At 42.4% G+C, this 26,966-nt stretch overlaps 1 protein-coding gene across 4 annotated transcripts in view; it reads right to left on the reverse strand.

The window, feature by feature from the left end:
• Positions 1–26,966, reverse strand: part of PTPRG (protein tyrosine phosphatase receptor type G) — a 410,991-nt gene that overhangs the window by 104,202 nt on the left and 279,823 nt on the right. For all 4 annotated transcript variants that reach the window (XM_080606410.1, XM_080606411.1, XM_080606412.1 and 1 more), the window contains one exon: positions 11,512–11,578. In XM_080606410.1, coding sequence (XP_080462536.1) covers positions 11,512–11,578 — 67 coding nt within the window. The remainder of the gene's footprint in view (positions 1–11,511; positions 11,579–26,966) is intronic.

A 26,966-nucleotide genomic window follows, 5' to 3' on the forward strand; every position in this document is an offset into this window, starting at 1 on the left:
AAGAGCACCGGGTCGTGTGCCCGTCCTGTCCCCACCAGCAGGGAAAAGGGACACAGAAGCACAGTCAGTCCCTCTGTGGGCTGCCAAGATGGCCAAGGCAGTGGCCAGCCAAACATCTCCAGGAGCTACCAGGGTTGAACTGAGGGGAAGGGCAGCAAGGCAGCAGGGCATCTCTAAAGCGAAGCTCCAGCTCAACGTGGTGCTCAGAGCAGCATCCAGACGGTGCCCGTATGGGATTGCCTGCACCCAGCCATACGGGCAATGACGGGGCTGCTGCTGGACGCAGTCAGCACAGCACCACAAACATGTCTCAGTGGTAAAAACACTCTTCCCCTTCCATCCAAGCAACTCCTTCCTGTGGTCCTGCAGGCTGGGGGATGAAGTCTTTCCTCCAAGAAGGCTCCTTGAACAGCCTGAAACGCAAACCTACACACTGAAAGCATTTAGCTTCAAGTAACAGTGACAAGCTGGTAATATTTAACACTGTGAAGAAAAATAAATAAATGAAAGGAGGAAACAGCTGCAGGCAAGACAATTTCCCTGCCATCCCTGAGTATTTATCCTCTGCAATTTATGTTGACTCACAGGCCGAAGCTCCCTCTCAATCTGTGCAAAGGTGCTCACTGCCTCAGGGCATGCTGACACGCGAGGCTCTTCCATACATCACAATTCCTCACTTTCTATATTCTTCTTATTCTTCTTGCTCCAAACAAAAGTCTACCTTCAGGTAGCAGAAACTCTTTTCTCTCTGTCTCACCAGAGCTGCTAAGCAAGTCTGCTCCCCCCCGCGCAGGCTGGTGAAGTGGGCAGGTTGATGACCAGCACACGCATCGTCATGAAGTCAGAAGGAAATGAATATGGATGAGGTCTGCAAAATCAGCTTCCACAGATCCCACAGTTTTCTAGAAGTCTCGATCAAATCAAGAGGTTTGCCTATAGCTCTGAACAGCAGCCTGGTAAACAAGGGGATTGTTTTCCTCCACTGCTGCTGCAAGGTGCAAATATATGATGCTCTCCAGACGTCTTCTGTTCTTCTGCACGTTATTGGCAAGTGTGGAAAGTTTTTGTAGCCTTTGGTGTTCCAAAATATGAGTAATTCTATTAAAGTCAAAGTACTCCACATTGCAACAGAATACTGTAATTTCTTCATTAACAATTTCTCTCCTCCTATTCCAAGCAGGTATGAAGGGCTTCTCAAACCACAAGAAAAAAACAAAGAGTAAAACACATTTTCCCTTCATAGCCTATCTTCAGAAAAAAGTGTGCTTAGATAATAAATAGTAAAATATATATGATTGGCCAAAGTTCAAAGAGAACTAATCAAGAAATCATAATCACAGCAAAAGGTCGTATTTAATTTGATTTCCAATTAAAAACTCATTGCCTTATTTTTATACAGGAAAAATTGGTTAGAAAAATTGCAAACTCAGTCAGAGGAGTTGATTTTTGAAATTTAGCAGGCATACAGCTCCAGAGCAAAATGACGTGTTTCTATTTAAGAAACTCTCTCTCCGTGGAAGTCGAGCACAGAGCGGACTGCTATGAATCTGAAAGAGTATTTGAACATGCAAACATCCTCTTCACGTTAACAGCCGATGACTATAAATGAGATAGATGGGAGGTACAGGACATTTTGAAAAGAGCTTTCCCCTTGTATCCATTTTTATTGAAACATTTATGAAATAAGGCTTCAGTTACAATTAATTTAGCTATTTTTAACTTTTATAACCTTTTATTTAGAATGATGGAAACACTTAAGATGCTGGCCAAACATTCCCTGGAAATCCTAGAATACAGAGTATCCCTTTATCAAGGAATGACAGGAGAAAGAAGCTCATTTTACACTTTCAAGGATTTTTGTGCCATATGCTGACAATATTATATTTTAATAATTAATTGTTCATCAAAGGAAAAGATGAAGAACAGGGATGCTAAATTCAAAGTTATTCAAATTGCGAAAATGAATAATGCATGACTTTTATATTAAACACACACTGTATTAAGTAGTCTACATTTCATCCAACTCTGTCTTTCATTTTTAAACATTCTGAACTACAATATGAATAATCAACCAAGGGAAGCTTATTTAGACAGAGAAATACCTTATCTGAATGCAAACTGGAAGTATCCAACTATGATTAAATTTTGGTTATCAATTAGGAAGGTTTCTTTCCTAAGCGTTTGGAAAGTCATAGTCAGATATATGAAAAAGACTATTTATTGAGGAAAAACTAGCTTTGCTAATACACAGTTTAAGTAGGACAGGGTGTACTCTATCTAATTTTTCATGGCTACAAGCAACGCTGTAAGTTTTTGTTAATGAATTCCAAAGATTAAAATAAAAACTACCTATAATTGGATTAAAATGACTATTAAAATAGATGATAATCAATTGATTATGGTTTAATAACCTAGTACTTTTGAAAAAGGATTATTCATTTATATCACTTCCATCTAGATGCATGGTGCAGTTTTAGCAACTGGAGTCACAAACAGCTTCATGAAAAGCTTAAAGAAAAAGTGACTTAGAAATTCAGGAGTCTATCTCCAATATATCTCTTCAATATCATATAGAAACAGTAAGTGACATGAAATTATGTTCCTAAGAGCTTGAGACGGTTTTGAAAATAGGATTTGAAAATCAAGTCACTTAAAATTTCATCCTTAAATTGCTATTATTGGTGGTGAATCTGTAAAAAGAATCATTTGCAAGCTAAGCAACAGTATTGACTGAATATGGAGGAAATATTTTGTATATGTATATATACATATGTATATATATACGCATATATACATACAAGTGTGTGTGTATTCACACTAACATTCCTACTAAATTGTAAAGAGCGAAGCTAGAAAAAACACCAAACCTTTCTTCCCTGTCTTCCAAAGCCAGCTCCTATTTCCCATTTTCCCTGCTTGGGGCTGGAATGAGTTTTGCCCAGAAGACTGGGGACAGACTGAGCAGGATGAGGAGTTTACAGGAGGGAGAAAGCAGACAAGGCTGGGAACTACATGATCTTCTGTGCGAGAACGAAAACCAAAATAAAAAATAACAAGAGAGCATTTGCTGACAGGTACTAAGAAGAGAACTGGCAGACAAAAGCAATAAAACATCAGCGATAACATCTGTGTTGACCTGCAAATACCTGTGAACCACTGCAATGACTGCTGCAAAAGCCACCCACGAGCCACCTACTCGCTCTTACGTGTGAACCAGCCTCACACCTGTGTGGGCTCTTCTGCTGCTCCTTGCCCTACTCCATCGGTGCAAGAGCACAGGCGTGCACCCAAGCAGAAAAATAAACAAGTAGGAAATCGGAGCCACAGAGATCAGGTCCCTAATGACAGACCTCGAACCACAGAGCATTCCTCTGAGAAAGCAATGAGGTAGGCATTGCTGTGGCTGCCACGTCCAGGCAATGCGGACAAGAGCGGCACCTGGGACGTCCGCCGAGATGCCCCTCTAATGCTGTACAGCCACTTTTATTGACAGTCAGCAAACAGGGATCCTTTGTTTACAGCACCAAGGCTCGTAGAAACGCATTCACTCTAATATTTCCACAGGAAAAATTATCAGGTGCCACAGATTCATTGTTGACAATTAAGACAATGAATGTGACATTTAAACTACTGAGTATTCCCCGGCATAAAAGCACAATATGGTATTTTAACTCGCATCCACGAAAAGGAATTAACCGTCAGCTGGTAATGCATCTGACTTTCTGACACAACAGTCATGTCTATCTCTTAGTCTTTGTCCCTGAATAGCAATGAAACTGAAACAAGTACACATGGGCAGACCACACATTCTGGTTCCAGATTTGCCTGCAAACCAGCAGAAAAACTTACATTCCTACTAATGCGGTAGGAAACGTATTTACGTGACACATGCAAACTCTCTTTTGCCAATTTAGGTGCAGAAACAGAACACAAAAATGTAGGACCAAGCAACCTATGATAACATCTGAATGACCAAGTACCTGTTTCGACAACATCAGGTGTAGTCTCCCAACGTTATTTTGGTTTACTAGACAAAGAAATATATATATATATTTTTTTTCCTCATCATCCAGTAATTAATGCTCAGTATATTCTTTGTTTGGGCTGGTGAATCTCCCCACTGCTTTGCATGGAACCAAGGGCCATTCTTTGCGTAACCCAACCCAAAGTCACAGCAATCGCAGGCACGCTTTAAAGAGCTGACCTATTTACGCTCTCTATTTGTTAAAGCATCACCACATGTGAGCTAATACCGAGCTGTGCACAATAGTTTTCCCAGCAGAGGAAAAATCAGATCTTGAAACAGATACCGATGGCAGATCTCCACCAAGTACTGCAGTTTTCAGAAGTTGATGCCAACAAATATTATATTGCAGGAGCTATCAGTTGGATATTTCGACTTCAAGGACTGACTTGCTAAAAATAAATTCTGTGAAATGCTGGAAGAAGATAGCCCTGAATTTTAACCGAATCACTGTGGAATAGGAGGGTTCTTGAGATATTCAGGTAAACAGCATCACAACTATCTGTGATCAAACCCCTTTTCAAATCTAACAGGAACTTGGATCGGAGATCACAAGAAAATAACTATATGCCAAGTCCATTTATATCTCATGGAATGCTCTGGACTTTCATCGTGCTTTTCTGTAAGAAAACAGGAACTTGGCTGCATTGAAAACAATATCTTAAAATGAGCTTATTTCCAAAATTAACGTATGTGCAATGCCTGATAGGTGGAAACGTTACCCAGCTACACTTTGAATAACTGAAATCTGCAATACCAATACGAAGAGCTTTGAAAGTCTCCCAAATTTGTTAAACAATGTTACTGCCAATTTCATTTTCACAATGAGCCAAGCCATTCTAAAGCTTCTGCATTCAAACATTAAAAAACAAACACACAAAAATAATCAAAAGGACACCATGCCACACGCCCACTGAGCCAGAACTTCCAAGATAAAGCAGGCTGCACACCAGAGACAGGGACCAGACTCGCTGTGGTGATGTTAAAGATGAGATTACAAATATATGTTACTTTAATTGAAGAGATCTTCAAATGAGTACTCGCTGTGTATATCCAGTATGAAGAGCAGTTTCTGACAGACCTCTGGACCCAGTCTAATTCTTGTCACTTACTGTACAACTACTACTCTCATTTTTAATTTATTTTTTTAAAGGCTACATCCTCTGCTGAACAATGCAAAGAACCACAGCACAGCATGGCAGAGAGGAGGGGAATGAGAATAACAGTCCTTACTCAGGGAGCCTGCGGTCTCATTTAACCTGAGACAACTGGCGAGGGACACAATGAAGAGAGGAAATAAAAAAAGGAGAGTCTCCCATGGAAAAAAAAAGAAAGTTGAACATTTCCATGGCAGGTGCCATTCTCAGGCTTTATTTTTCTCCCTCCCTCTCTTTAAAGAGTTTAAGAAGAAAAGGTTTAGCTGGGGAGGAGGAGCCTTAAGTCTGCAAGGAAGTAAAAAATAAAATCGGAACCTCTAATGCTTAAATACTGCTGATGCAGGGCTTGGGCCTAACGGCTTGTTGCCATTCTGGACTGCGATGAGGCTTCTCCAGGTTTCACAACATCTAACCCAAGGCAGAGGTACATATGAAGTCAAACTGAGAGGGGACATGGAAACTGAGAAATACAGAGTAGGCACCACTGACTGGAGGAAAAAGAAACTGAGAGGAGACCTTCAGAGGAGAAGAGGATCCCTGGAGCAAGCTGAACCCTAGGACAGGCAGGGTGAAGTGAGGCAGAGCTGGCCAGAGGAGCATGTCCTTTTCACATCCTTCAGTGGAGCCACAGCACAACTGCACCTTCTCGGACTTTGACGCCCCTCTCTTCTCAGCAAATTGCCTCAAAACCCACCAGCAAAGCACACAACTCCTCCCCGTCCCCCGTGCTTTGCTCACGCTCATCATCAACCTAAATTCAGCCACATCTTAAATTTTGAGTTCTTATTGCTGCAATCTTCTTTTTGTTAGCTTGACTTAGTTTTTCTGTGCAACGTATTAATTATATGTCAGCTTGCTGGTCTGTGGTCAGCCATGACCAGCACTGCTTTCCACAGAGCAGACAGGTGAAGGTCCAGAGATTTCTAAGACTTCCATCATTTATTCTTTTAAATGATCCAGACCCCTGCAGCTATGCACACAGCTGCCCTATATAAAGGTGTGAACTTATCACCTCTGCTCTCATCTTCATTTCCCACTTCCCTCCTCCTTGCCTTTGCTCCACAGCAACCGTGTCCTGGCCCCTTTCACACGGCTACTCTGACTGTGAACACAAGAACAGATCAGAAAACAAAAGAATATACCCAGATCATCCCAGAGGAAAAAAAAAAAAAAAAAAAAACACTCTTCCACATTTCGTTCTCAGTTCAACACATCGCGCTGCTCTTCCTTTGATGGGCTTCCTTGTTCCAAATTGGGTTTGTGCTTTCTTCAAAGTTTTGCTTTAAAAGGCAAGGTCCCACAGCAGCACGCCTCGCCCTCACCCCTCTCCCCTGCCTTTCTTCTCTGCAACCCCTGATATTTGGTGCAGAAAGCAAACAGCTTGTCAGGTGGCATTATGGTTAAAGTTAAAAACAAAAGAAAAAACCTGTCATGCTGCTAATGGTGTTTTCTTGTTATTATGCCTTCTGGTGTGATAGATCCACAGGGTAACTAACACTGTCTGGATTGCTTCCTTTTTAGTGCTGATTTATTTTAACAGGTTATTCACTGCCTTTTGCCTAGGACAACTGGAGAGATGTGTAACATATTTATTTGCTCCTTTTTTTGTTGCTAAAGCAATTCTGTTTCCACTGTATTTCGGTATGGTCTCCCCAGCAGCCCCTGAAGCTTTGGTGGTCGCCCCCAATACACCTCAACACCTCTTGCCCACCTTGCGGGAGACCCAAGAGCTCACTCTGCCCCATGCTGAGCTTAAGTTAAGGCACTCTGGTGATTGAAAGGCAGAGGAAAAAAAACCAAGAATGTTCCTAAACTCCCTTTTAAATAGACAAAGGCATCCCTCTACCCAGCACCCCACCCCATGCTCGCAAACAAGCAACAGATGCCATCGATTCACTTTGTACCTACGCTTTTGATCTGGCTGCACCTTGATTTTCACTGCTCGCTTTTGACAAGGAAGGGAATAAGAGCCCCATCTCTGTGACATTAATAGAGGCTCTTCTGTCACGGTAATTTATTTGTGCTTCACTAATAACTTTCTGCTGATCTGTGTAGGTTCTCTTGACAGTCACAGAGAACAGGACAAGTGACAAAACAAGGTTTCCATCACAGTGAAAGGTTTTCCACGAGCCTGGGGTAGCGCGGGATCCTGCTCCTCTGATAACTCCTTGCCTGTGGGGTGAAAGGGGACCAAGCAGAGCATCCATGCCCAGCCTGGGAGAAGCAAATGCTGCACAGCCTCCAGCTCCAGGCACTGCCTTCGGGATTGAAATCAGGGAAGGAATCACCTTTTAGTGCCTTTCAGGCAGCTGGTAAGAACAAGGAAAAACCATCTCTAAGAGGCTTATGCACAAAATGGTACTAAAAGGGGTGAGCCAAAGACAGTGGAGGTGAAGAAAAGCAATGTTTCTGTCTAATAGCTCCACCCTGTTAGGTGCTCCTCTGAGATCTTGCTGAAGCATGAGACAGACAAAAGCTTTTGTGGCCATTTTAATGCAAATCAACTGCATAAGACATAACCTGGCATTTCACGTCTCCCCAGTTCCCCCGGGGGTACGATTGCCCTCCCTGAAGCCCTGAGAGCCCGCTCAGTCCTTGCACAAACACAGCTCTGTCCTGCCCCACGCTCCTCAGCATCGCGAGGAGCAGAAAGAGGCTCAGGGCACTCAGGTGAACACATCAGCAGCAAAACAGAGGCAGAAAAGTCTGATTTCCAGCACCATGACTAGGCCCCATGTCGTCTGTTACTCAACCATGCACCTTCAATGAAGGACATGCATCATCCCACCAGCGCAACTGGGGGCTCTGCTGCCAGCTTCCGCGAGGAAAACAGCGTTCGAAGAGGAGCTAAAAAAGACCCCCAGTGGTTAGAGCTGAAAGACACCGGCAAGTCGGCGTCAGAAAAAGCACATCACGCCCGCCTGTGCTCCATCCCTTCTGCGGAGGGAGGACTGCGTGCTCCCAGCTGTCAGTCTCCAGCGGCTCCGCGGCAGACGCGTGCTCGCCGCGCGCTTCGCGGCAGGGAAAGCAGGAGTGAGAATAGCAGGCACCTCGCTGGCGGGAGGTGTGACAAATCCTTGGCAGAGCACAGAACCGAAAGCAATTTTAAAATCAGCAACAGGCAGCTGACAGCTCTGAAAAGAGCCTCCTCGTTGTTCGTGTGCCTTTACAATGCTCTGCGCGGGCGGCCGCGGGAGTTTGGGAGCAGCGGCGTGACGGGAACGTACTGTTCAGCAGGAAGCTGCGGGGCAAACCCAAAGGCGTTATCGTCGATCCAAACTTCGTCAGCGTGTTTGGGACCTCATCAGTTTTCCTTCCAGCCAAGAAACTTTAAACGGTTGCTCATGTAAAATTAAGCTTAATGTGACATTAAGATTCTAGAAAATTATGCCTGGAGATGAGGAAATAAAGTGAACTCTGAGTAGTAACTAAGCCTGTATTGATTTTTATGCATACGTTTCTCTGTCATTGTTACTAAGCTGGTGACACTGTGAAGGGCACAATTATTTATGTTCCATCAAATTAGTAAGTAATTCAAATCCCTGACAAAATCTCAAGCAAAAATTGCTTTCACTTCTGCAGAAAGTCCTCCTGACGCTTGAATTGTTTGCCTACCCTTAAGAAGTGCACTGTAAACATGTAAGAATTCCACAGAAAACTGAAATGCTACACAAGAAAAATGAAAAGTGAGATCCCCACTCATCAGCAGCACCCTTACTTGTAACTGAGGGGCGTTCGAGCTGCTGCCATCACAGGGACAGGGCAGCGTGGGTGCTCTGCCCTGCAGAACCGAGTCCCCATATAGGGACAAGCCTTCTAGTATGGCAAGTGAAGAAATGAGGATAGTTTGTGTGTGTACTATTTCCTTCTTAAAAACGGAATGATTGGGAAGAAGGAGTGACCATGCAGCCCAAATCAGCAAGGATGCGTTGCTGGTCAGAAGGAGACAGAGATGGAAAAAGAAGGAAATCTTACATGAATAGGAATGTTGAAATGAGGTGCGTGGCAGGAGCAGTGCCAAGGGGCTGATGTTCTCTCCAGCAAGAGGGTACACAAACATTTAAAAGCAAGGTAATTATAACTCTTGATTTCTACAGTGCCTCTGTATTGTCACGACCACCTAAGAATAACGTGGGTGTGGAAGTATTATAATATGCAAAGAAACTTAAGGTTTCCATTTTGCTTTTCTCCAGCTTCTTTTGTTGGATCTTTGCTTGATCCGGCCACACTGTCCAAAACCCACATGAGTTCTCCAGTCTATTTCAGCCAAAAAGTTCGTTGTTGCCTTAGGGTCCCAGCTGAATGCAGCCAAATGGAAGGTTGGAAGAGTCTTTTAAGATAAATTCATAAAAATGTGCTCACATAAGATATAAGTAAATTACATCAAGAAAAGAAATGAGGGTGGCTGGAATTAAAGCTCACATCTTTACTATTATTCTACATAATAACATTAGAAGAGAGATAGGATATAAGAATTCTTCACTGAAGCGTTCCACCAATATCTAAGTTAAAGAGAACAATTTCTTTGAACAACTACTTTGTAGGAGGAAATTCCCTTATGTTACCCACCAAAAGAGCCTTAGAAAAGGCCTTTAATCAGGGCCTTTGAAACAGGAAGGAAAGCAAGATTTTCCTCTTTTTCTTCCTTAATGTTTTTAAAAGGAAACTAGCTATTGAAATATATCAAGCGAATTCCTTTACTTGAAACACTAGTACCCTTCTGTGCATTGTGAGCAAAACAAAAATAAACGCCTTTTATCCACCCAGATTTTGCTGTGGGTAGGCAGTGCCAAGTCGGACTAATCATTATGTGGTCAGAGAAATCACAACCTCGGGACCGTGTCACATCCTACCCAAACAATTATTTTTGGGAATGGAATAATACTCTTAGGAGGCATTGGTGTGATTATCCGCTACTGGCTATTACAGCTGCAGCGGAGAGGAGCAAGAGACGGAGCAGAAAAAAATATGATGAGATGGCTAAAATAGCATAGAGCTTGCAGGGGGTAGTGTCTTGAAATAGAAGGCAGGTAGAAAACAAAGCTAAAAAGAGATCTTGGTCCAGTTAAATGGCAGCTTGACTTCAGTGTCAAATTACGCAGCCGCTGAAAAATCTTTGCAGCCCAACTGGTCCTCACTTTATTTTTGCTAGCCTGTTTTGCTACCCAGTGGGAGCTAGATAATAACATCTATTTTTGTGGAAAGCAACAGTTTTTCAGCTGTGTGTGTTGTTTTTATCTCACAGCAGAACACTGCAATTTATAAACAGCAAAACCTATGGAAAATTCTCTAAATGAAGGACTTTATGGTATGTTATCATTTAACCCCTATTTTTCACTTCCATTGGATTTATTAGTGTTCCCAGTTGCAATGTTAAATGACTCTGAAAGTAGAGCAATTAATCCAAAATCCTATTTGTTTTAATCTAACACTGTCAACTAGTTTTAGGTTTGCAGTCAAGAGAAAAAAATGTTTGTTAAGCTCTACAGCACTAGCTAATGTCTAAAGACAATCCTCTGAAAAGGTGCAAAGATGTTTTATCGCAGCACTATAGATGGGACGGAGATTTATTAGAGTACCTAACACCATTCCAGCAGACGCCTTTTGAATTATAATGAGATTATTAAAACTTTACAAATCATTATATTAAAACCTGACATGAGTACTTCTGGAACCGGAGCATCTTGATGTCATTGCTAATGATGCATTACCCGTGATAAGGCTTCAGTAAAATTCCTAAGTAAAAACTGCTTCTAAAAGTATAAAATATATTAATATTTATTTCAGTACCTGCTTTAAGTTCAAGGATAATAGCTTTATATGCATCAGAACAGTCGAATGATCCTATTTATGTCAGCATTAGAAAGATGTTCATCTGCTGCAAAGTTTAATTAATTTTCACAGATAGTTAATTTTCTGTTTCATTATCAGCTCCCTAAATTTGAAAGACAAATAATTTATAAACAAATAGAAACTTCAGAGAGGAGTATTTTTAGAGCAAACAGAAGATAAATAGCAGGAGTGAAGCATCAATGCTGCCTTCGAAGTACTAATACGAATGATGCATTGTAGTAGGTTTTGATTGATAACTTACGCATTCTAGAGCACCGACTGAAAAGAAATAAATTGTTTACTGTTAACCCCAACCCATTTTCAGGTAACAAATGACGACGGTCTTCACCAATCAAATAATGGCTGTAATGCCCTTAGACATCGTGAATGAGGAATGTGCAGGCTCTGCATCCTTCCAGGGGTGACTTGATCCTCTAAGGACAACATTCCTGCCCTTCTCCCCTTCCCAGCAAGAAGAAAGTTTAAGCAGCTACTTACCGTGATGTACGACGCCCTTCAACCCATGGATAATGGAATCCAGTGCTGGATTGTCCCTCTGACTGACCTACATGCAAAGGATACAGGATCGGTTACATCTATTCTGGCATCAGACAGAACAGTCTCAGTTTAATCTTCTAAAGAGAAAAAAAAAGATGTTATCTAACAAGCTGCTTAGTTCTCACATTTACAATGGCTCTTCACCAAATGCCAAAGATACGTGGTGTAATGAAATAAAGTAAGGAAGGTTAAATTAAAAGAAAGCATTCTCTGAATTCATTAAAACACTAGCAATACTATCACCCAACAAAACCTAAAAACAGAGAGCCAATTTTTCTCCAGCTACTTCTCCTTTCATAGAGGAAAACTGCTGTGATAAACAGAAGTTATCTCAGAACAGTCCATCCCTTACTGATACAGGAATAAATCTGGTGCTGCCACTGCACCCAGTAGAGCTGGACCCCTTTCAGCCGTAATGCAGTTGGGCCCTGACATCTCGTTGCTATTCATCTTTTTACATTTATTTAATTTAGTGCCGCTTGGACAAGAGAGAAGAAAAAGAGCTACAAGAGAGGATCAAGAAATCTCTGATTTTTGAAAATGCAATTGCCTGTACTACCAAAACCGGTACTTCCACAGTATTTCTTCCATGGTTGGCTAACATCCACGCCCTCTGCAACAAGGAGCCCCAGCACCACAGAAAGAAGGGAAAGGCAGTGGGAGTACAAACCTCGTTGAGCTCCATAATTTCAAATTAAACCCATTACCTCAGTCGCCTACTTGCAACACAGCCAAGGAATTTACAACCAATAATGTTTTTTTTAGAATTATTTTTAACATTTTGCATGTTCAGAGATATTGAAGGAAAACATACAATTTTTGTGAACATGTCCCATTACCTAAAATACATGCAATTTACTTTGGGGAAATAAATATTGGTATGTGCCTCATTCATGTAGTACTTTTTTTTTTTTTTTTTTTTGGCCACAAGTCAGTATCAGAAACCTGAATCCTGTTGGTCATTTTTGGATTGACTGCTCCCAGTACGGAAACATGTTGACTGCAGAAGAGCTCCTGTACTCCTGCCTGCCCACGATCTCACGTTGTGAGGAAAAACAGAGCTTAAACACTTTCTGTTCACAATTTAACATTGAGCAAAGAAGTGGTGGAGATAAAAGAAGAAAACATGAGAGAAGAACTAATGCCCAGCAGGGAGCACACTGTCGCGTGAAGTGCGGAACTGGCTTGGAGCTCGCTCTTAGGAAGAGCGACTGCATCACATCCAAAACTGCATTACTGTAAAAAATAAAATAAATTCACAAATTCTACCTGCCCGGTGGAGGAGAAAACTGGCATCCACTGGCCCAAGTTTCACACCTCTTCCCATCCTTCTTCCCCGTTACTAATAATAAATCTTTGAAACCTCATTATTATTTTTCTAGACAACTGCATTGAGGCGGAAAAAACAAGAAAGGCAACTTTCTTTTTTTCCTGTTTATTTGGCCTTTGAACTAAGCTGCTGCGTTCAGGAAACATTCACACGCTCTTGTCTCCAGGAAAAAAAAAAAAAAGGTTTGGTTTGGTGTTTTAAATGGAAATTGAAGATTCTTTTCTCAACACAGTACTCCAGGACTCGCAACGATCAGGTAGGGCAAGATTTGCAATAAAATTATGAAAGCAGCAGAAGCAGCTTTGAAATATATATAGCTTAGATGATACTGGCAATAATATTATTAGGCCTGAAGGCTGTAAGCTCTTTGAAGCATGAACTTTTATGTGCCCAAAGGGGTGCTCTGTACATTTTGGACTCTGTATAAATAATAAGCACAGTATACTGAACCCAATGACCCACTTTGTAAGTTCTGCCTGGCTTCTGGCAAATCAACAGTAAACACTTTAAAAATGCAGAGCTGTTGGAAGACACGTTCCTGCATCTTTTCCATTTATTCAGGTTTCTCCAAGCCATGGCCACCACTAAAGAAAAATCATTAAAAAAGCTACTAGTTATTTAGTACAAGACTGTAAGAAAAACTTACACTGGACTCAAACAATGTTTTATTTATTGCTATTTAACTGTAAGTTGTATAGAATTCTATTTTGTTTGCTTTGTTTTTATCTCTGGTGACAGCTACAATCAGTCCAAAGAAAGCAAATAGATGGAAAGAAACCTAAAGGTTAAAACTCTTCCTTTTGGGATTTTCTGTCAAAGTAGATCAATTCTTAACCTCAGCCTTGGCAGCGCCCCTTAATCTGCTGAGGTGGTATGCCTATATAGATCCATCTAAGCAATCTTTTTGATAACATATTCTGCGAAAATGTTGTGTTCTCCAATAGCATGAAATCAAGAGTCATGTTACTTCTTTGGGGGTGGGAAAGCATATGCTCCATGCATCTGTAATCATGTTTTCTCCGAGGGTATCGGGAGTGGGATCTCATGTTTCTCTCAAGAATCTCAGGCAAACAAGTACCACTCGTGGAGATGTCAGTTCAGACCTGCTTGGGATATAGTCTTACTTTCCTTCCAGATGCTTCCCCCCTTTTTTCCTTATACTCGCACACTGTTCTCCCACATCTCGCTATACCCTTTTCAGGATCTTGGCAAGACCAATAGAAAAGTGCCAAAAAGTTTTCTCATTTTGTGGAATGCTTCAGAATTCAGAGCAAAACTTTTCTTACATCTTTTTTTCCCTCAAGTTCTTTAAAAAAAATAAAAAATCCTTGATTTTTTTTCCCCCCTCCCCAGCTCTCTCTCTTTTTTCTGCTGCTGTTCATAGAAAAAAGCAGGTTTCTGAAACCCAGAATGTCAAGTTCTATCCCCAGTGCTGTATGTCTCTGGTTTAACTGGCCTGGAGCTACCAGGCTGGTTGAGAGCAGAGATTCACCCATACAAGAATCCTGTCTCTGAAAACAGCTGATGCTCAAAAGAAAGGCTGGGCCAGGGGAAGACAAAATCTACCACAAACTGTTTTTTTTCCTGTTATATAATCTGACTTACAGAAGAGTATTTTGTATTATGTTATAGATATATTCTAAAGGACAACAGAAACGAATTCTTCAGGTTGACTTTACATGCCACATTTCTCATGATGAGAGAACGACCATACACCTGCGACTTGGTTGTGACACTTTGGCTTCACCCAGCACAAGCCTTCCGCTGGCTAAAGCTTTTCTTTACCTGTGAGACAAGAGCAGTGAGATTCCCCCTCCTCCTTCTGGAGGCTAACACAGAAGAAATGTCACCAATGAAAATTTCTCAAGCACAGGAATTTCACTACAAACAAAAACCTGTTGTGCCACCGGTCATGAGTGCTCTGCACAGCACGGATTAATGGGACAGATGGAAAACCATCCTGAAACTGCCCTAAAATACTCGCAGCACCACCACGACAAATGCTGTTTCCTGAAGATGATGCACTCCCTCAAGACTGACTAACACTCTATAGGTCTGCAGGAAACAAGATAAATAACGATTGCTTGCATCATTTATAATTGAACGATGTCTGTAATCCTCTTCAGCACAAACAGGTAGCTATTGTGCTAAGTGCAAGGGAAAAATAAACACAGGAATATCATTAAGCAGCTTCCTGTGCTGAGAGGTCTCACCATAGGGTAAATATGGAATGAAGATGACACGGGGAAGCAAAAACTTACTTGTCATACCCTTTGGGTGACTTCGATACCTGGTGCACAGGCAGTTCTGGGTAGCATGAAGAGCGTGCCGTTAATGCCGTGGATAAAAGAGGCATTTGCAATGTAGGAAAAGGTCATGCACAAGCGACCCCATTCTGCAGTCATAAAACAGGGACGTTCTTCAAGTGAAGTCACGGTGGAAATGATTACCCTAGACAGGTTGCATTTACTTACAGCTCCTGCATCTAATGCGGGGACTGAAAAATGATTCATTCTGCAGTTAACAGCAAGGTTGATCAGTCATGAACTCTATTGACAAGAGCGTTAACACCTTTCAGCAGCACAACCTGTTGTACCTTTGCTTGCAAGCGCTGTTCCTGCAGCCCTGCCCTCAGAGTTAACAGGGCAGGAGGGACACCAGGGAGCCAAGCTCTTCCTGGGGATAACGACAGCGATGCTCCAGAGAGGAAAGTTCCAGAGGAGGTGCAAGAGTGTGATGGGGTCAGAGAGCCCCAGAGCTGGGCTGCTACGTACAGCACCAAGCCACAGTGGTGAAGACAAACTTTATGGACATTACCCTACAGAAAGCCTCTATGTTACCACAGTACTAAGCTCAGCATGTGCTAATGAGTTAAAAACAAGCAAACAAACAAGCAAGCAACAACAAAAGACAGCCCTCGTTTTCTGTCATTCGCTATCTGTTAAGTAGCCGAAGCTCTCCGCTTGTCTGATTATTTTATGGAACAAACCCAGAACCTCTTAAGTGTCTGATTTCACAAAAATCAGCAGAATTGTAAAGTGTTCAAATTTATACCACATGCTATATAATTTAAACCATATGTTAATTTGTATAAGTAAACCATGACCTGTCTTTCTGCTGGAAACAGTTCTATAAAGCACAAAAAAAATGAGTCTCAGGCAAAATTTTCGAGTTTGATTTTTTACAAAAAATAATGAATAAATAAAAACCACAGGAACCCCAGGTAAGCACTGAGGCAGCTGGAAGAACACACAGCTACACCAGATGTAATTCAAAGACCCCTGCCCAGAGGGCAAGACTCCCCCCACCCTCTCTCCCCCGTTTCCATTGCGTTGGGTGCCTCTCCAAAACCAGGTTATCCTCCTCCCTCCAAGCAACATGAGAAAGGCTGGGGGATGCACCACAAAGCCCTCTAATCATCACTGGTACCAGTCACCCTGCAAAAAGTAGGGGAATATTAATAGCTTGAACAGCTCCAAAGTAAGGAATATGCTTTTCTTTTAAAAATATGTTTAAATAGATCTACTGTATTGAAGAAAAGGGTGTGGGGAAAAAAGAACAGAAGAAAACCCTTCCAGTCTGAGTGATATGAAATACAAATTTCTCTCTCATTTCCAACTACAAAAAATCTGGCATTTAGACTTATTAAACTGTCATAAATTTGCAGCAACTGCTTTCAAGCTCATTAAATGGCTCACAGACAGTACTGCAAAGCATCTCACAACCAAGGAGAATGCCATAGCCAGCTATATTGAAAGGTGAAATGACATGCATTTTGTGCAAGTCAGGGGAAAATGAATGGCAACAATTTTGTGATACACTACCTGAGCCTTTCCCCTCAGAATAGTGATATAATTTACTTTTCTCTCCCACTGCAACATTTGGCCCTTGACTTGGAAACTAAATCTTCAATCTATCAAGCCTTACCCATCTGCTAAGTAAAATGGCCAAGACAATCTGCATGCCTTGAATTCGATATAGCCAGCTGCTCCCAGAGCGCCGTGGCATTAACATCCAGAGACCATCCTCTTGTGCTGTAAAGGATGGTGTCTGCCAAGGATGAATGACTACATACTTAACCGTGGCAGCTGAAGCCAGTGACAATGGCTGACACAGAGAGAAGCCAATGTGTCAAATTCTACTTTCAATTTCAATGGTGAAAGTCAGGGGTAATATTCCCCCTAACTGCATGCCTTCAGCTCCCATTCAGCTCGCGGCTAAGATCTACAGCTCGCCGGCCAAATACTCGAGTCTCTGAACACGCTGTACAAACAACCCAGAAAAAAGAAAACTGTTATAAATTAACTAGGTTGCAGAGATTAAATTGTCCTGTAGGGTTTCAGGACAATCAACGTGGTTAAACAATTTATTCTCTTATCAGAGCAGTACCGTTGGGCAGATGCCAGTCCTCAAGCTCCATGGCAAAGATTTTCACTGTTTTAGAACAGAAATGAGAAGAATCCCATTAATGCAAACATTCTGCCACACAATACATATATTTTAACCTCACAGCAACAGGATTTCAAAGAATTCAAGATACAGTCAAAAGAAACATACTTTTCTCAAAGGGAAGGCACTTGGCAAATTGCTAGTGAAACCTCAAATTCTTGTCTTTGGGGCCCATTTATTTTAAAGCTCGCTAACAGCCTGGGTAGGTGCTACTCCTAACCCTTCTGAACAATCCCACTCCAACCTTGCACGGGTCAGCAGCACTAAGAAAGGAAACACATCCTGGTTTTGCATACCCTTTTGCTCTGCACAAAATCCGTTGTTTCTCCTCTCTCCCTTTTGAAGCCCACATTGTAAAATCTGGTTGTGGATAAATATCTCATTTTCTTAAACACTTCTGAACAAAAGGAAGTGAAAGATTTCAGCCAGACCTGGAATGTGATGAACAGATACAGAAAGTTTACACGTGTTTTGGTTTGAAATACAGTAGGATATATTTATTTTGACTTTTTTTTTTTTTTCAGGAGAATTGATGGGTGAAAAGGGATAGTGGACAAAGCTGCAGCATACTGAGTTATCTATGAAGGCAAAAAATGCCTACAGAGCTCCCAACACAACGATAAGCCAGATTTGGTGCTCTGCATATTTTTCACCTTCACAAGCACCAAATGATCCAGGAATGATACATTCCTGTTCCTCCACAGATGATAATTTCTTCCATTTGCCCGCCTTCTCTCCACACGCTCATAATTGCACATCTCCCACGGGAGTTCACGCAAAAGGACAAAGCTGGCCAAAAGCCTGCAGCCTCGCGGAGGTGAGCTGGGAGATGGAAAGCATTTGCCGTGTAATGAATGAACTGCCCAAAGTGTCCTGCAGAACATATTTGTAAGGGAAAACAAGAAATGGAAACAGCTCCCTTAATACTTCAAGCTGCTGCTCATGTGTAAAATCAGAGAGAATAACAGGTACCGTACCCAGGCAAGATGTGACACCGAACCTTCTGCTGGCGCATGCACTATTTCACACAGATACTGCCGTGACCTTTGATTTTTTTTAAAAATGTGCATTAGAGCTAAGCTCACCTTTGCCTACAGCAACTGGTTTCAGGTTCAGTGACTTGAAAGCAAATTCTGTTGGGTTCAGTCTGGGTTTTGGCTTTCAGGTGTTAATAATCTTGCTATGAATGAACACATACTGAAGACATAGAGGTGCATACGCTGGCAGAGGAGATGTTCTTAGATGTTTCATTCACTATGTTGTTTGAAAAGGGGGGGAAAAAAGTTAATGAGTCTTCCAATGATTATTTTAAATAGAATAATGGGTGTGCATTGATCCCTCTAGCTAATTCCAATTTGAATAATATATCATTCTGACTGAAAGCTTGCTAGTGATGTATTAACTTCATATTTCATCACAGCTTTGGAGGGTGTCTACAGTGAGATATTAACTAGCGGTACCAAGGAGAAAAATGCATTTTAAAAAAAAAAAAGTCCCAAATGGTTTTAAAAGCTACTGAACTGACTTTGGGGTCAGGTGTTCTGGCTGCCCCTTATCTTTGAGTGCACAGCAGCCACTTGCAATGGAGGCAACCACAGCTCCTCTCGACCTTAGCTTGCATCCTCCCTCGCTTTGTACCAGCTGCATCTCAGCCTGAGTTAGTTGCAGACATCCTCGGACAAGGATGGGACAAACTCAGATACGGATCAGCAATATACATTTTCACTGTGCCCAGTAGGGAAGCCTGAAAATGCAAGATGCGCAAATAGTCACTTCTACACCAAAGGTCGGCTGAAATATCAGTGTCCTAAGTGCAAAAGGACTTCCTCAGAAAAACACTCAGGAGAATGTTTACCAAGGACTTCACAAAAGCTGTAAGACTGTCTCAATAAAAAAAGAACAAAACAAGAGCATGAAACAGAAAGGTAGAGCTAAGTATTGCTCTGTTCTGTTTGTGCACATTGAGTTTCTTTGTTAGCAGACGGAAACATTGACCAGGTATTGTACACGTGCTGGCAGCTGACTGATCAGCTCAGCAGGCTGAGCAATACTTCACAGCTTCCTCCCCGAGCATCGCCTCCATTCACTACCACCAGATTTGCAACTCCAGAATGGTAAACATAAATAAATAAACAAACAGCCAGCAATGCATTTTTCTTTCTTTTTGTAAGCCCCTCATTTGTAAACTTTGACTCACACCATTGATAAGGTAGCCTCGTAGGCATTAATTTCACCAAAGTATTCTTGCGCTTCGAAAGCACGACACTGCTGGTTTACTGTAAGTGACTAGCACATTCAATTAACAAATTACTGAAAGGCCTTAATAAGCATTTATCTAAGGAAAAACAAAAGATATGTGCAAGCTCAAAAGCACAATCTGATTAGCGGCAATAGAGTGTTTAAGATGCAAAGCTCTGTAAAAGACAAAAATGTAATTGCAACACAGAGGCAAGACAACTTCAGCAGCAGATTCTCAAAGCCAAGAAAGCTTGATTGATAGACTGTACCATCTGCAGCTGCGCAAAAAAGGGAAAGAGTAGCTGCAAGTTTATTTAAAGCAATTTTGGTGCACTGAGCCTACTTGTTCTCCTTTGAGAAAATAATATGATTTCTTCATAGAGCATGTAGTCTACTTATTTAAGCAGCAGTGTGCAAGATCTCTCAATCCTACCAGCAGTTCAGCTGGAAAAATGACACACCAGGGGGTAACATTTTATCAGGATGGAGCCTATTTTATAAAAACTGCCATCAGTTATAAACTGCTCTCACCATCTGAGTTTAAAAGAAAAAAAATAGAGTTGGGCCTGGTTTAGAGTTTCCATAATCTGCCCAATTTATGTGAGTTTGTAGGCAAAAATAACCATTTTGACCTAAGTAAGGAGGGAAATGAAATGGTATAATGAAAAAAACCATCAGGAGCACTACAGCCAGATCGTCACACAGCACCCACTCTTTGGTACACAGCTTCACATGTTTGGAGAGGCTGAACTCAAAACTGTGAAACCAAGAATGGAAATTAGTTTTCATTTTCTTCTGCTCCTGGCTTGAATCTGGTAGAAACATATGCAACTGAGAAAAAAACAAAAAATACCTTCAGCTATTTTTTTTTTCCTGGTGGCTAAACAACAAAATAAAATGCGCTGAGCAAAATGTGAAGGGTGGAAGGGAACAGCTCAGATGGGCATCTGGAACCCCAGCGTTTTGCAGGAGGTTTGTAATTTAATTGCTCCAGCTAAGCTTGCCTAGGATGCAGCAGAGATTTCCGGCCTTTTTCCTCTCTTGCAGACAACACAAAGGATTTTGGTGACAGAGGTCACAACAATCGCCCCTTTAAAATGAAGAAAAGGATTCGTCTCAGCTTCCCAGCATCTTTCACTCATTCTACATGAAAAGTCCTCATTTTTCTCTCTCTCTCAGCATTGCCCTCAGCTCATTTCCCCACGACTGCAGCAGCGGCTCTCTCCAGCCCGCCAGTACAAGATGACTCAAGCCGGCATCTATGAGTCACAAACACAAAGGATGCAGAAATGTCAATTAAGTTACACAGCCACTTCCCCAATGACAACCACACCTCAGTTCACAATTAAATTAGAAATCCAATGAAAATGAATTGTTGTAGGGCAGAATTTTTATCTCCTGCTTTGAAACATCAAACTCCAACGTAGTTTGCTTGTTCGTTTTGCCTCGTTTTTAGGTAGGTTGGTGTGAACTCATCTCCTGAAACCGCTGCAGCAGCCACAGCACATTTCCCGTGCCTAACGAAGCCGTGGGCTGGGAGGGCGCTTGGGTTTCCGGGCGTCTTTGTGGTACGAGAACCCAATTTTAGACCAGTGGTGTTCATTAATAGCTTCGTGGCACAATAGGACAAGCAAGTCGGTCAACCATAATACAGTTTTTTTGGTATTTATGGTTCTCTCTCAAGCAAGTTCTTGATTTTTTCTCAACTTATAAAAATTCTCAATGTAATTTAATTTCCTGCAGATGTGTGCACCTTTTCAAAGTGCCACGTCCTTGCACAGTGCAGTGCTCACGGTACCTATGGTAAGAAAGCACCCGCTAATCCTCAGTTTCTTCACTTGTGCCTCCGCTCTCATTTCTGAGCCACCTCCCTCTTCCATCGCCCACCTGCCACATCCTCCTCACTCTTTCTTCCCACCCAGCGAGCTGTTTCTGTCTCCTCCAACGCTACAGCATCTTCTCTTCCCAAATCGTTCCACATCACCCCCTCGAGAACCCTTGCACGGTTGTGTCACCTCCTCCTCTCCTTCCCCTGCGTTCCGCACCACTGAGAGGTCCCTGTCTCCTTCCACCCCTACCTGGATGTCTTCCCATGGAGACGGACAAAAATTAGCCTGGGCCATGGAGGGCAGCAAATGGGCTAGCCCGGGGAAACTGAATCCAGCAGAAAGGGCACAGTGCTCAGCTGTGGGACTGTCGAGGACTCCCACTGCTGGTGGGCAGGAGATGCACCAAGAGGGACATCCTTGGGCCAGGGCAGGTACCAGCAGCGGAGCTGTCACAGCAGCAGAACTCCGAGAGGCAGGTGAGATGAGGCAGTCCTCATCTAAACCTTCTTTAAGCCGCTGAATTAAGAATGGCAGGATGTGGCCCACAATTTTCTTCTCAGCCGCTTCTGTGCTGCTCAAGCTTCTGCAGCAACAAAAGCACAGCTCAAAAAAACCCACCCTATTTCACCCGGTGGAACACTACACACAACAGTGAGGATCATATGTCAAGCTGTTTGTTTTTCACTTGGTTAGAATGACCCAACAACTCACTCAGTTCCTTACAAAAACATTTCAACAAGTATCATGGCTTGTGTTCAGAGGAAATGGGGAAATTATTGTGCAGAAAAAAGCACTTAGAATACAAGTGCATTAAAAGCCTGGGAAACATTGAGTTTGTGGCAGCAGTTTCTTCCTCTTGAAATACAAAGAATCCCAAAAACTAACATGACATGTACGCTTGTTTCAAGATGTTCTACATTTCAGCAGTGGCAAAGTGAATGCTATTCAATCATCGTGAGTAGGTGATAGTCTTAAAGCCACAGAACTCCTCAGGATGCTTTACCCTTCATGCCTCCGCTCCGCGGGCTTCTTACAGCTTTCCGGTGCTCCTGCCGAGTGTGACCCATCTACGGAGGGGAGTTTCAAGCTCTGGATCTGGTCAGGAAGCCCTCTTCCGACAGAGGATGTAACTTCAAAACTGCCAGAATCTCAAATTCTCAGGAAAAGGATTGAGCGAAGAAATGAAATGCAACTGAATATGATTTTAAACAAAACTAAAACACGGTTAGAATGAAAGGTGCTCTTTTTACAAGTCCAGTCTGACCCAGAGCAGTGGAGAAGCTTCCTGCAGGTGGGTGCACACGGGAATGCTCTCAGGAAGAGTCTTCCATCTCCTCTCCTCTCGCAAACTCTCTGAATCTGCCTGCCAGAGAACCTACCTATGATTTACAGAAGTTTACTTCCTTCTTTATAACCTTGTCTGTTCACTCCCCGGTGCTTTAATTCCTGGGTGTTCACAGATCACACCCGCTGCTTATGATCCTACCACCAATGGTGTGACCAGTCTGCTGGGCCGTCCGGGCTGCTGGCACGTGCTTTGCGCCTGACCCATCTGCAGTACCCACCTCTAGAGAAACTTCTCATCTTTCTTCTTAAAGCCTGGCACCACCATCATTTGACCACCTACTGCAGACACTACAGCCTGTGTCAGACTTTCCCCTGCCAAACACTTGAGCTGGTACGGAGCAAGCTTACGAAAGTCAGTGCACAGAGAACTCTCTCCAAACCACATAGGACCCAACACGGTTTAAATTCCATCTCAGCTGTAACACGCACACAAGGAGCACTGCACCAGTGGCTGCTGTGAGGACGAGAGGGCTTCCAGAGCCTGGTCCTGGAACATCCCATGTTCCCTGCGGACTGGCCTCTAATCCCAGCACAATGGGAGGGCACACCTGCATTTGCACTCTTTCTACACCTGGATTTATAGGGGAAGGCAGCAAGCATTTTAATATAAGGTATGCTAAGAAAGGCATAAAAAAATCTTCTATTTTTAGCAGTAAACCCTGGCTATATGCCTCAGCTGCAACACAAGCAGTAATGGAGGAACAAAGAGGGTACGTCCTAACAGGCAGACATAGGCTGGGCACTCATGACATAAATGCAACATTAAAAAAATTGCTTCTGACACGAGAACAGCTGACAGAGATAATCTCCACAGCTCAGCATGAATTTATACAGCCTTTCAGCAACTCTATTAGACAGGTGTGGTAGCAGCCAGCTGTGCCGCAGGCACAGACCAAGTTTCCCTAAGCCTGAGTGCCCATATGGCCCTGCCGCACACCGAGGCGGTGCCACCTTCCCAGCCGTCACCCCCTTCTCCCACCATCTGTCCACAGAGAGGTATCGACATCTACTCAAGGAGCAGCGTGGAGCAGGTCTAGGTAACAAGCGAGTTCAGACTCCGAAATGATGGATGTCTTCATCCCCAACACGGAGACTACCAGGCAGCTCTACCTTAGGTTTAAAAGCCAGCTTTGCTCTGGTCTTTAATCCTCTGCTCGAGTTATAAGAAGAGACAAGTCTGGCCATAAGGTGGGGAGGCCCATGTGCTGTTAGAGAAGGTAAGCTTATTAGCTGAAATATGATAAATCTCCGTAGATATCTGGGGTAGCAGAAGGCAACAGTTTGCTTAGCTGTATCACTCGTAATGAGCTGGCAAAAGGAGAGCATTCCGACACGCTAACCTAAAGTTTAATCTGACTGGTATGTGTTTGGGGAGAGTTCCTAACAATCCTGCTTTACCCAAGATGGGGAACTAGCTGTCTGCTCATGCCTCCCCTGAAACGCAGAAGGATATAAAAGCATGTGCTTTTAGCAGCTTAGAATATGAAATGCAGCAAAAAAATATTTGAAAAGTGATTGATGCAGTCTAATCATGTTTCACACAAGAGTATTTCAAATTACATTACGTGTTTTATAGGATCCAGATATGATAAAGAAGGTTTGCCAGGTGGCAAGGTAGGCAGGGGGGAAGTAGTAAGAAAATTTTCTCTTGACTGCTTCTACTATACAGGCACATAGATAATACCATACAGATCACCGATAAAATACACACAGAAATACTAGCTTAGCTGGTTAGGGTTATGGTGCTTTGCTTTCTAATCAACACTTACCCACATAGTTGTTTTTTAATATTGATCTGGTGGTATGATCCTGAGGGAAAATCATATATCAAAAGGGGTGATTTAATTCAATCATCCTGATTCCTGCATAATGGGATCCTATTTCTCCTAAAACCCAGAAAGCAGTAACTTAAGCAAAGCTTACAGATCAGCTAATATATTTACAGCCTTAAAATAACATGAGACACACTATAAAATACACTGAGATTCAAAGTTAATCTGTTTGAGCAATATTCTTGCAGCAAGTAAAGATGAATTTTCCGCTGAAAAAATCCATTCTCTCAGAAGCAAGACTGAGCTTTGTAATAACCAAGCTACTTTCTAATGTGGTACATCATTTTACGTTACTCATAAAGAACAGTTTGCCAAATCTCCAGTTAGGCTTCATTTGATACAGTATACATGTTGCAAAAGCCAATACCTTCTTTCAGAGAGTCTCTTTACTCTCGATAATGACTCCATTACAATGCATTTTTGATTCACAGAAATTGTACAGTTACAATCAGCAGCTAAATACTTTTTTGATGGTATCAGCCAGGCAGCGTTTGGCTTCTCAGTCCTCTCAGAGCTGCAAAGCAGTTGCAGACACTGTAAGCTCACAGGAAAAATCCTGCTCCATCTTGCAAGCCTCTGAAAACTTACTGCTCAGAGGTGCTGCAAACAGATTTAAGCAGTCTTTATTTAACACACATTTCAATTTTGAGCACAGGATAAGATTGTGATCGGCATTCTTGACTCTCATCTATCTCCAGTAGAGTTTAATGCTCATAAAAGCTACTCATCCCAGCTACTTTGCTGGTTTTGTTCAGAGAACTCTGATGCAAGCACACCTGAACTTAAAACAAAGGAGGGTTTAATATTACTCAAACTGGGACCATTTAGCTCTTCTCAAACTCACTACCTCAGCTGGATTAGCGTGCTTTTCAGTGAACCTCAGATGTAGAAGACATCTGAAAGCTACTAAAATTATACTGTAAAAGGATTCCCAGGTTTACACCCCCTCATCTCCACCCTATGAACTAGAGGATTTCTGATTTAGATTCACAGGAGGTAAAACATCAGATACACGGATTGCTCTGGGCAAGCTGCCATCTCGGCTGCAGAATTATTTTGGGGGGTGATATGCCATCAGCATTATCAGTTAAGCCATCAGCCATACATATAAATGTCTACCTCTGTAAAAAGATATAAAAAAAAAAAGGGACCAGTCCAGCCTCTGATTTACTTTCATTGCCTTTCTTTGACCCCTGGAAAGAAAACCACCGGCTCAGAAAACCCTTGATACTCGTCTCTCCCACAGTTGTCCTGCAGCACAGACACTACAGATGATAAAAACCAGCAACAGTTCGACCCTCCGGCAGTAACCTGGAACACTGGATTTGCAGTCATTTAGAAGAGATTATATTACATTATTGAGGATATTTTCCTGCATGTTTGATCTGCATTATGTGCAATGTATAGGAATTATAGAGGAAGCCACATGTGTCATCGGTAATAACCGGGGTGGTACTTACACGGACACACCAACCTGACGCTGCCCCTGAGAGGGGGTGGGCAGCACCTTCTGCTCCCAACCTCCCCTTTTCCCTCCCTTGCACGCTCCCGTGCTTTCACAGCGCACACGGGCTGGGAAAAACACACTGACTTCGCAGTTGGACCTGCTCTGTGACTTGGCTAAGGGCTGACGGGGTGGGCCCACTGCTCTTGCTGGCAGCACAGGCGAAAGCAGAATTGCGATGAGGAGGTAACCCCCTTGCTGATTGTACAAAAACGACATGTCCCATTTATTTGCACAACGCGAGCCCTAAGTGATTCTTACATCTTGCAGCAACCTATTAAGAAAAAGAGACTTTGTGAATGGAGTATCTGGGTAAACACTTCAAACAAATATATAAATTATGCATAGTCGGTATACTTTTTCCACCTTAGGGATCAAACTGAAACAAGACTAAAGAATTATGTTTTATTTGTATTAAAAATGTATTAGCTGCTGTCCGAGCAGGTTTTCTAGAACATTTGGTATGCTACCCAGGAAATTCTGTCTGAAGCTTGCATTGTTTATTATTGCCAATACTAGGAGAAACTTGGCACTGTTATATCTGAGAACTACAGCAATAATTCTTCAGGCAGAACAGCTTAAATTTAATAAGAATAACTTTTCCTTCTGAGCCAGAAGATCTAAAGGCAAAGGAAGTCCCAATTTTACCCATCTATTTTATATATTCAGACTTTACAACCAATCTCTCTTTTATGGTACAAAGTGAAACTAGGCAATCATTTATGAATGGATCCTGCACTCACCTGCACTTAAAATGTGCCATAACGCTAACTGGTAACCAGAGACACCTGCAGATACAGAGGATGAAAACCAGTGCCGTTTTTCTAAGGGCTAGACAAATCCTGTGCAGCTTCTAAGTAGGATTG

Source organism: Anser brachyrhynchus (genome assembly GCF_964034855.1).
Source record: "Anser brachyrhynchus genome assembly, chromosome: 10".
Classification (NCBI taxonomy): Eukaryota; Metazoa; Chordata; class Aves; order Anseriformes; family Anatidae; genus Anser; species Anser brachyrhynchus.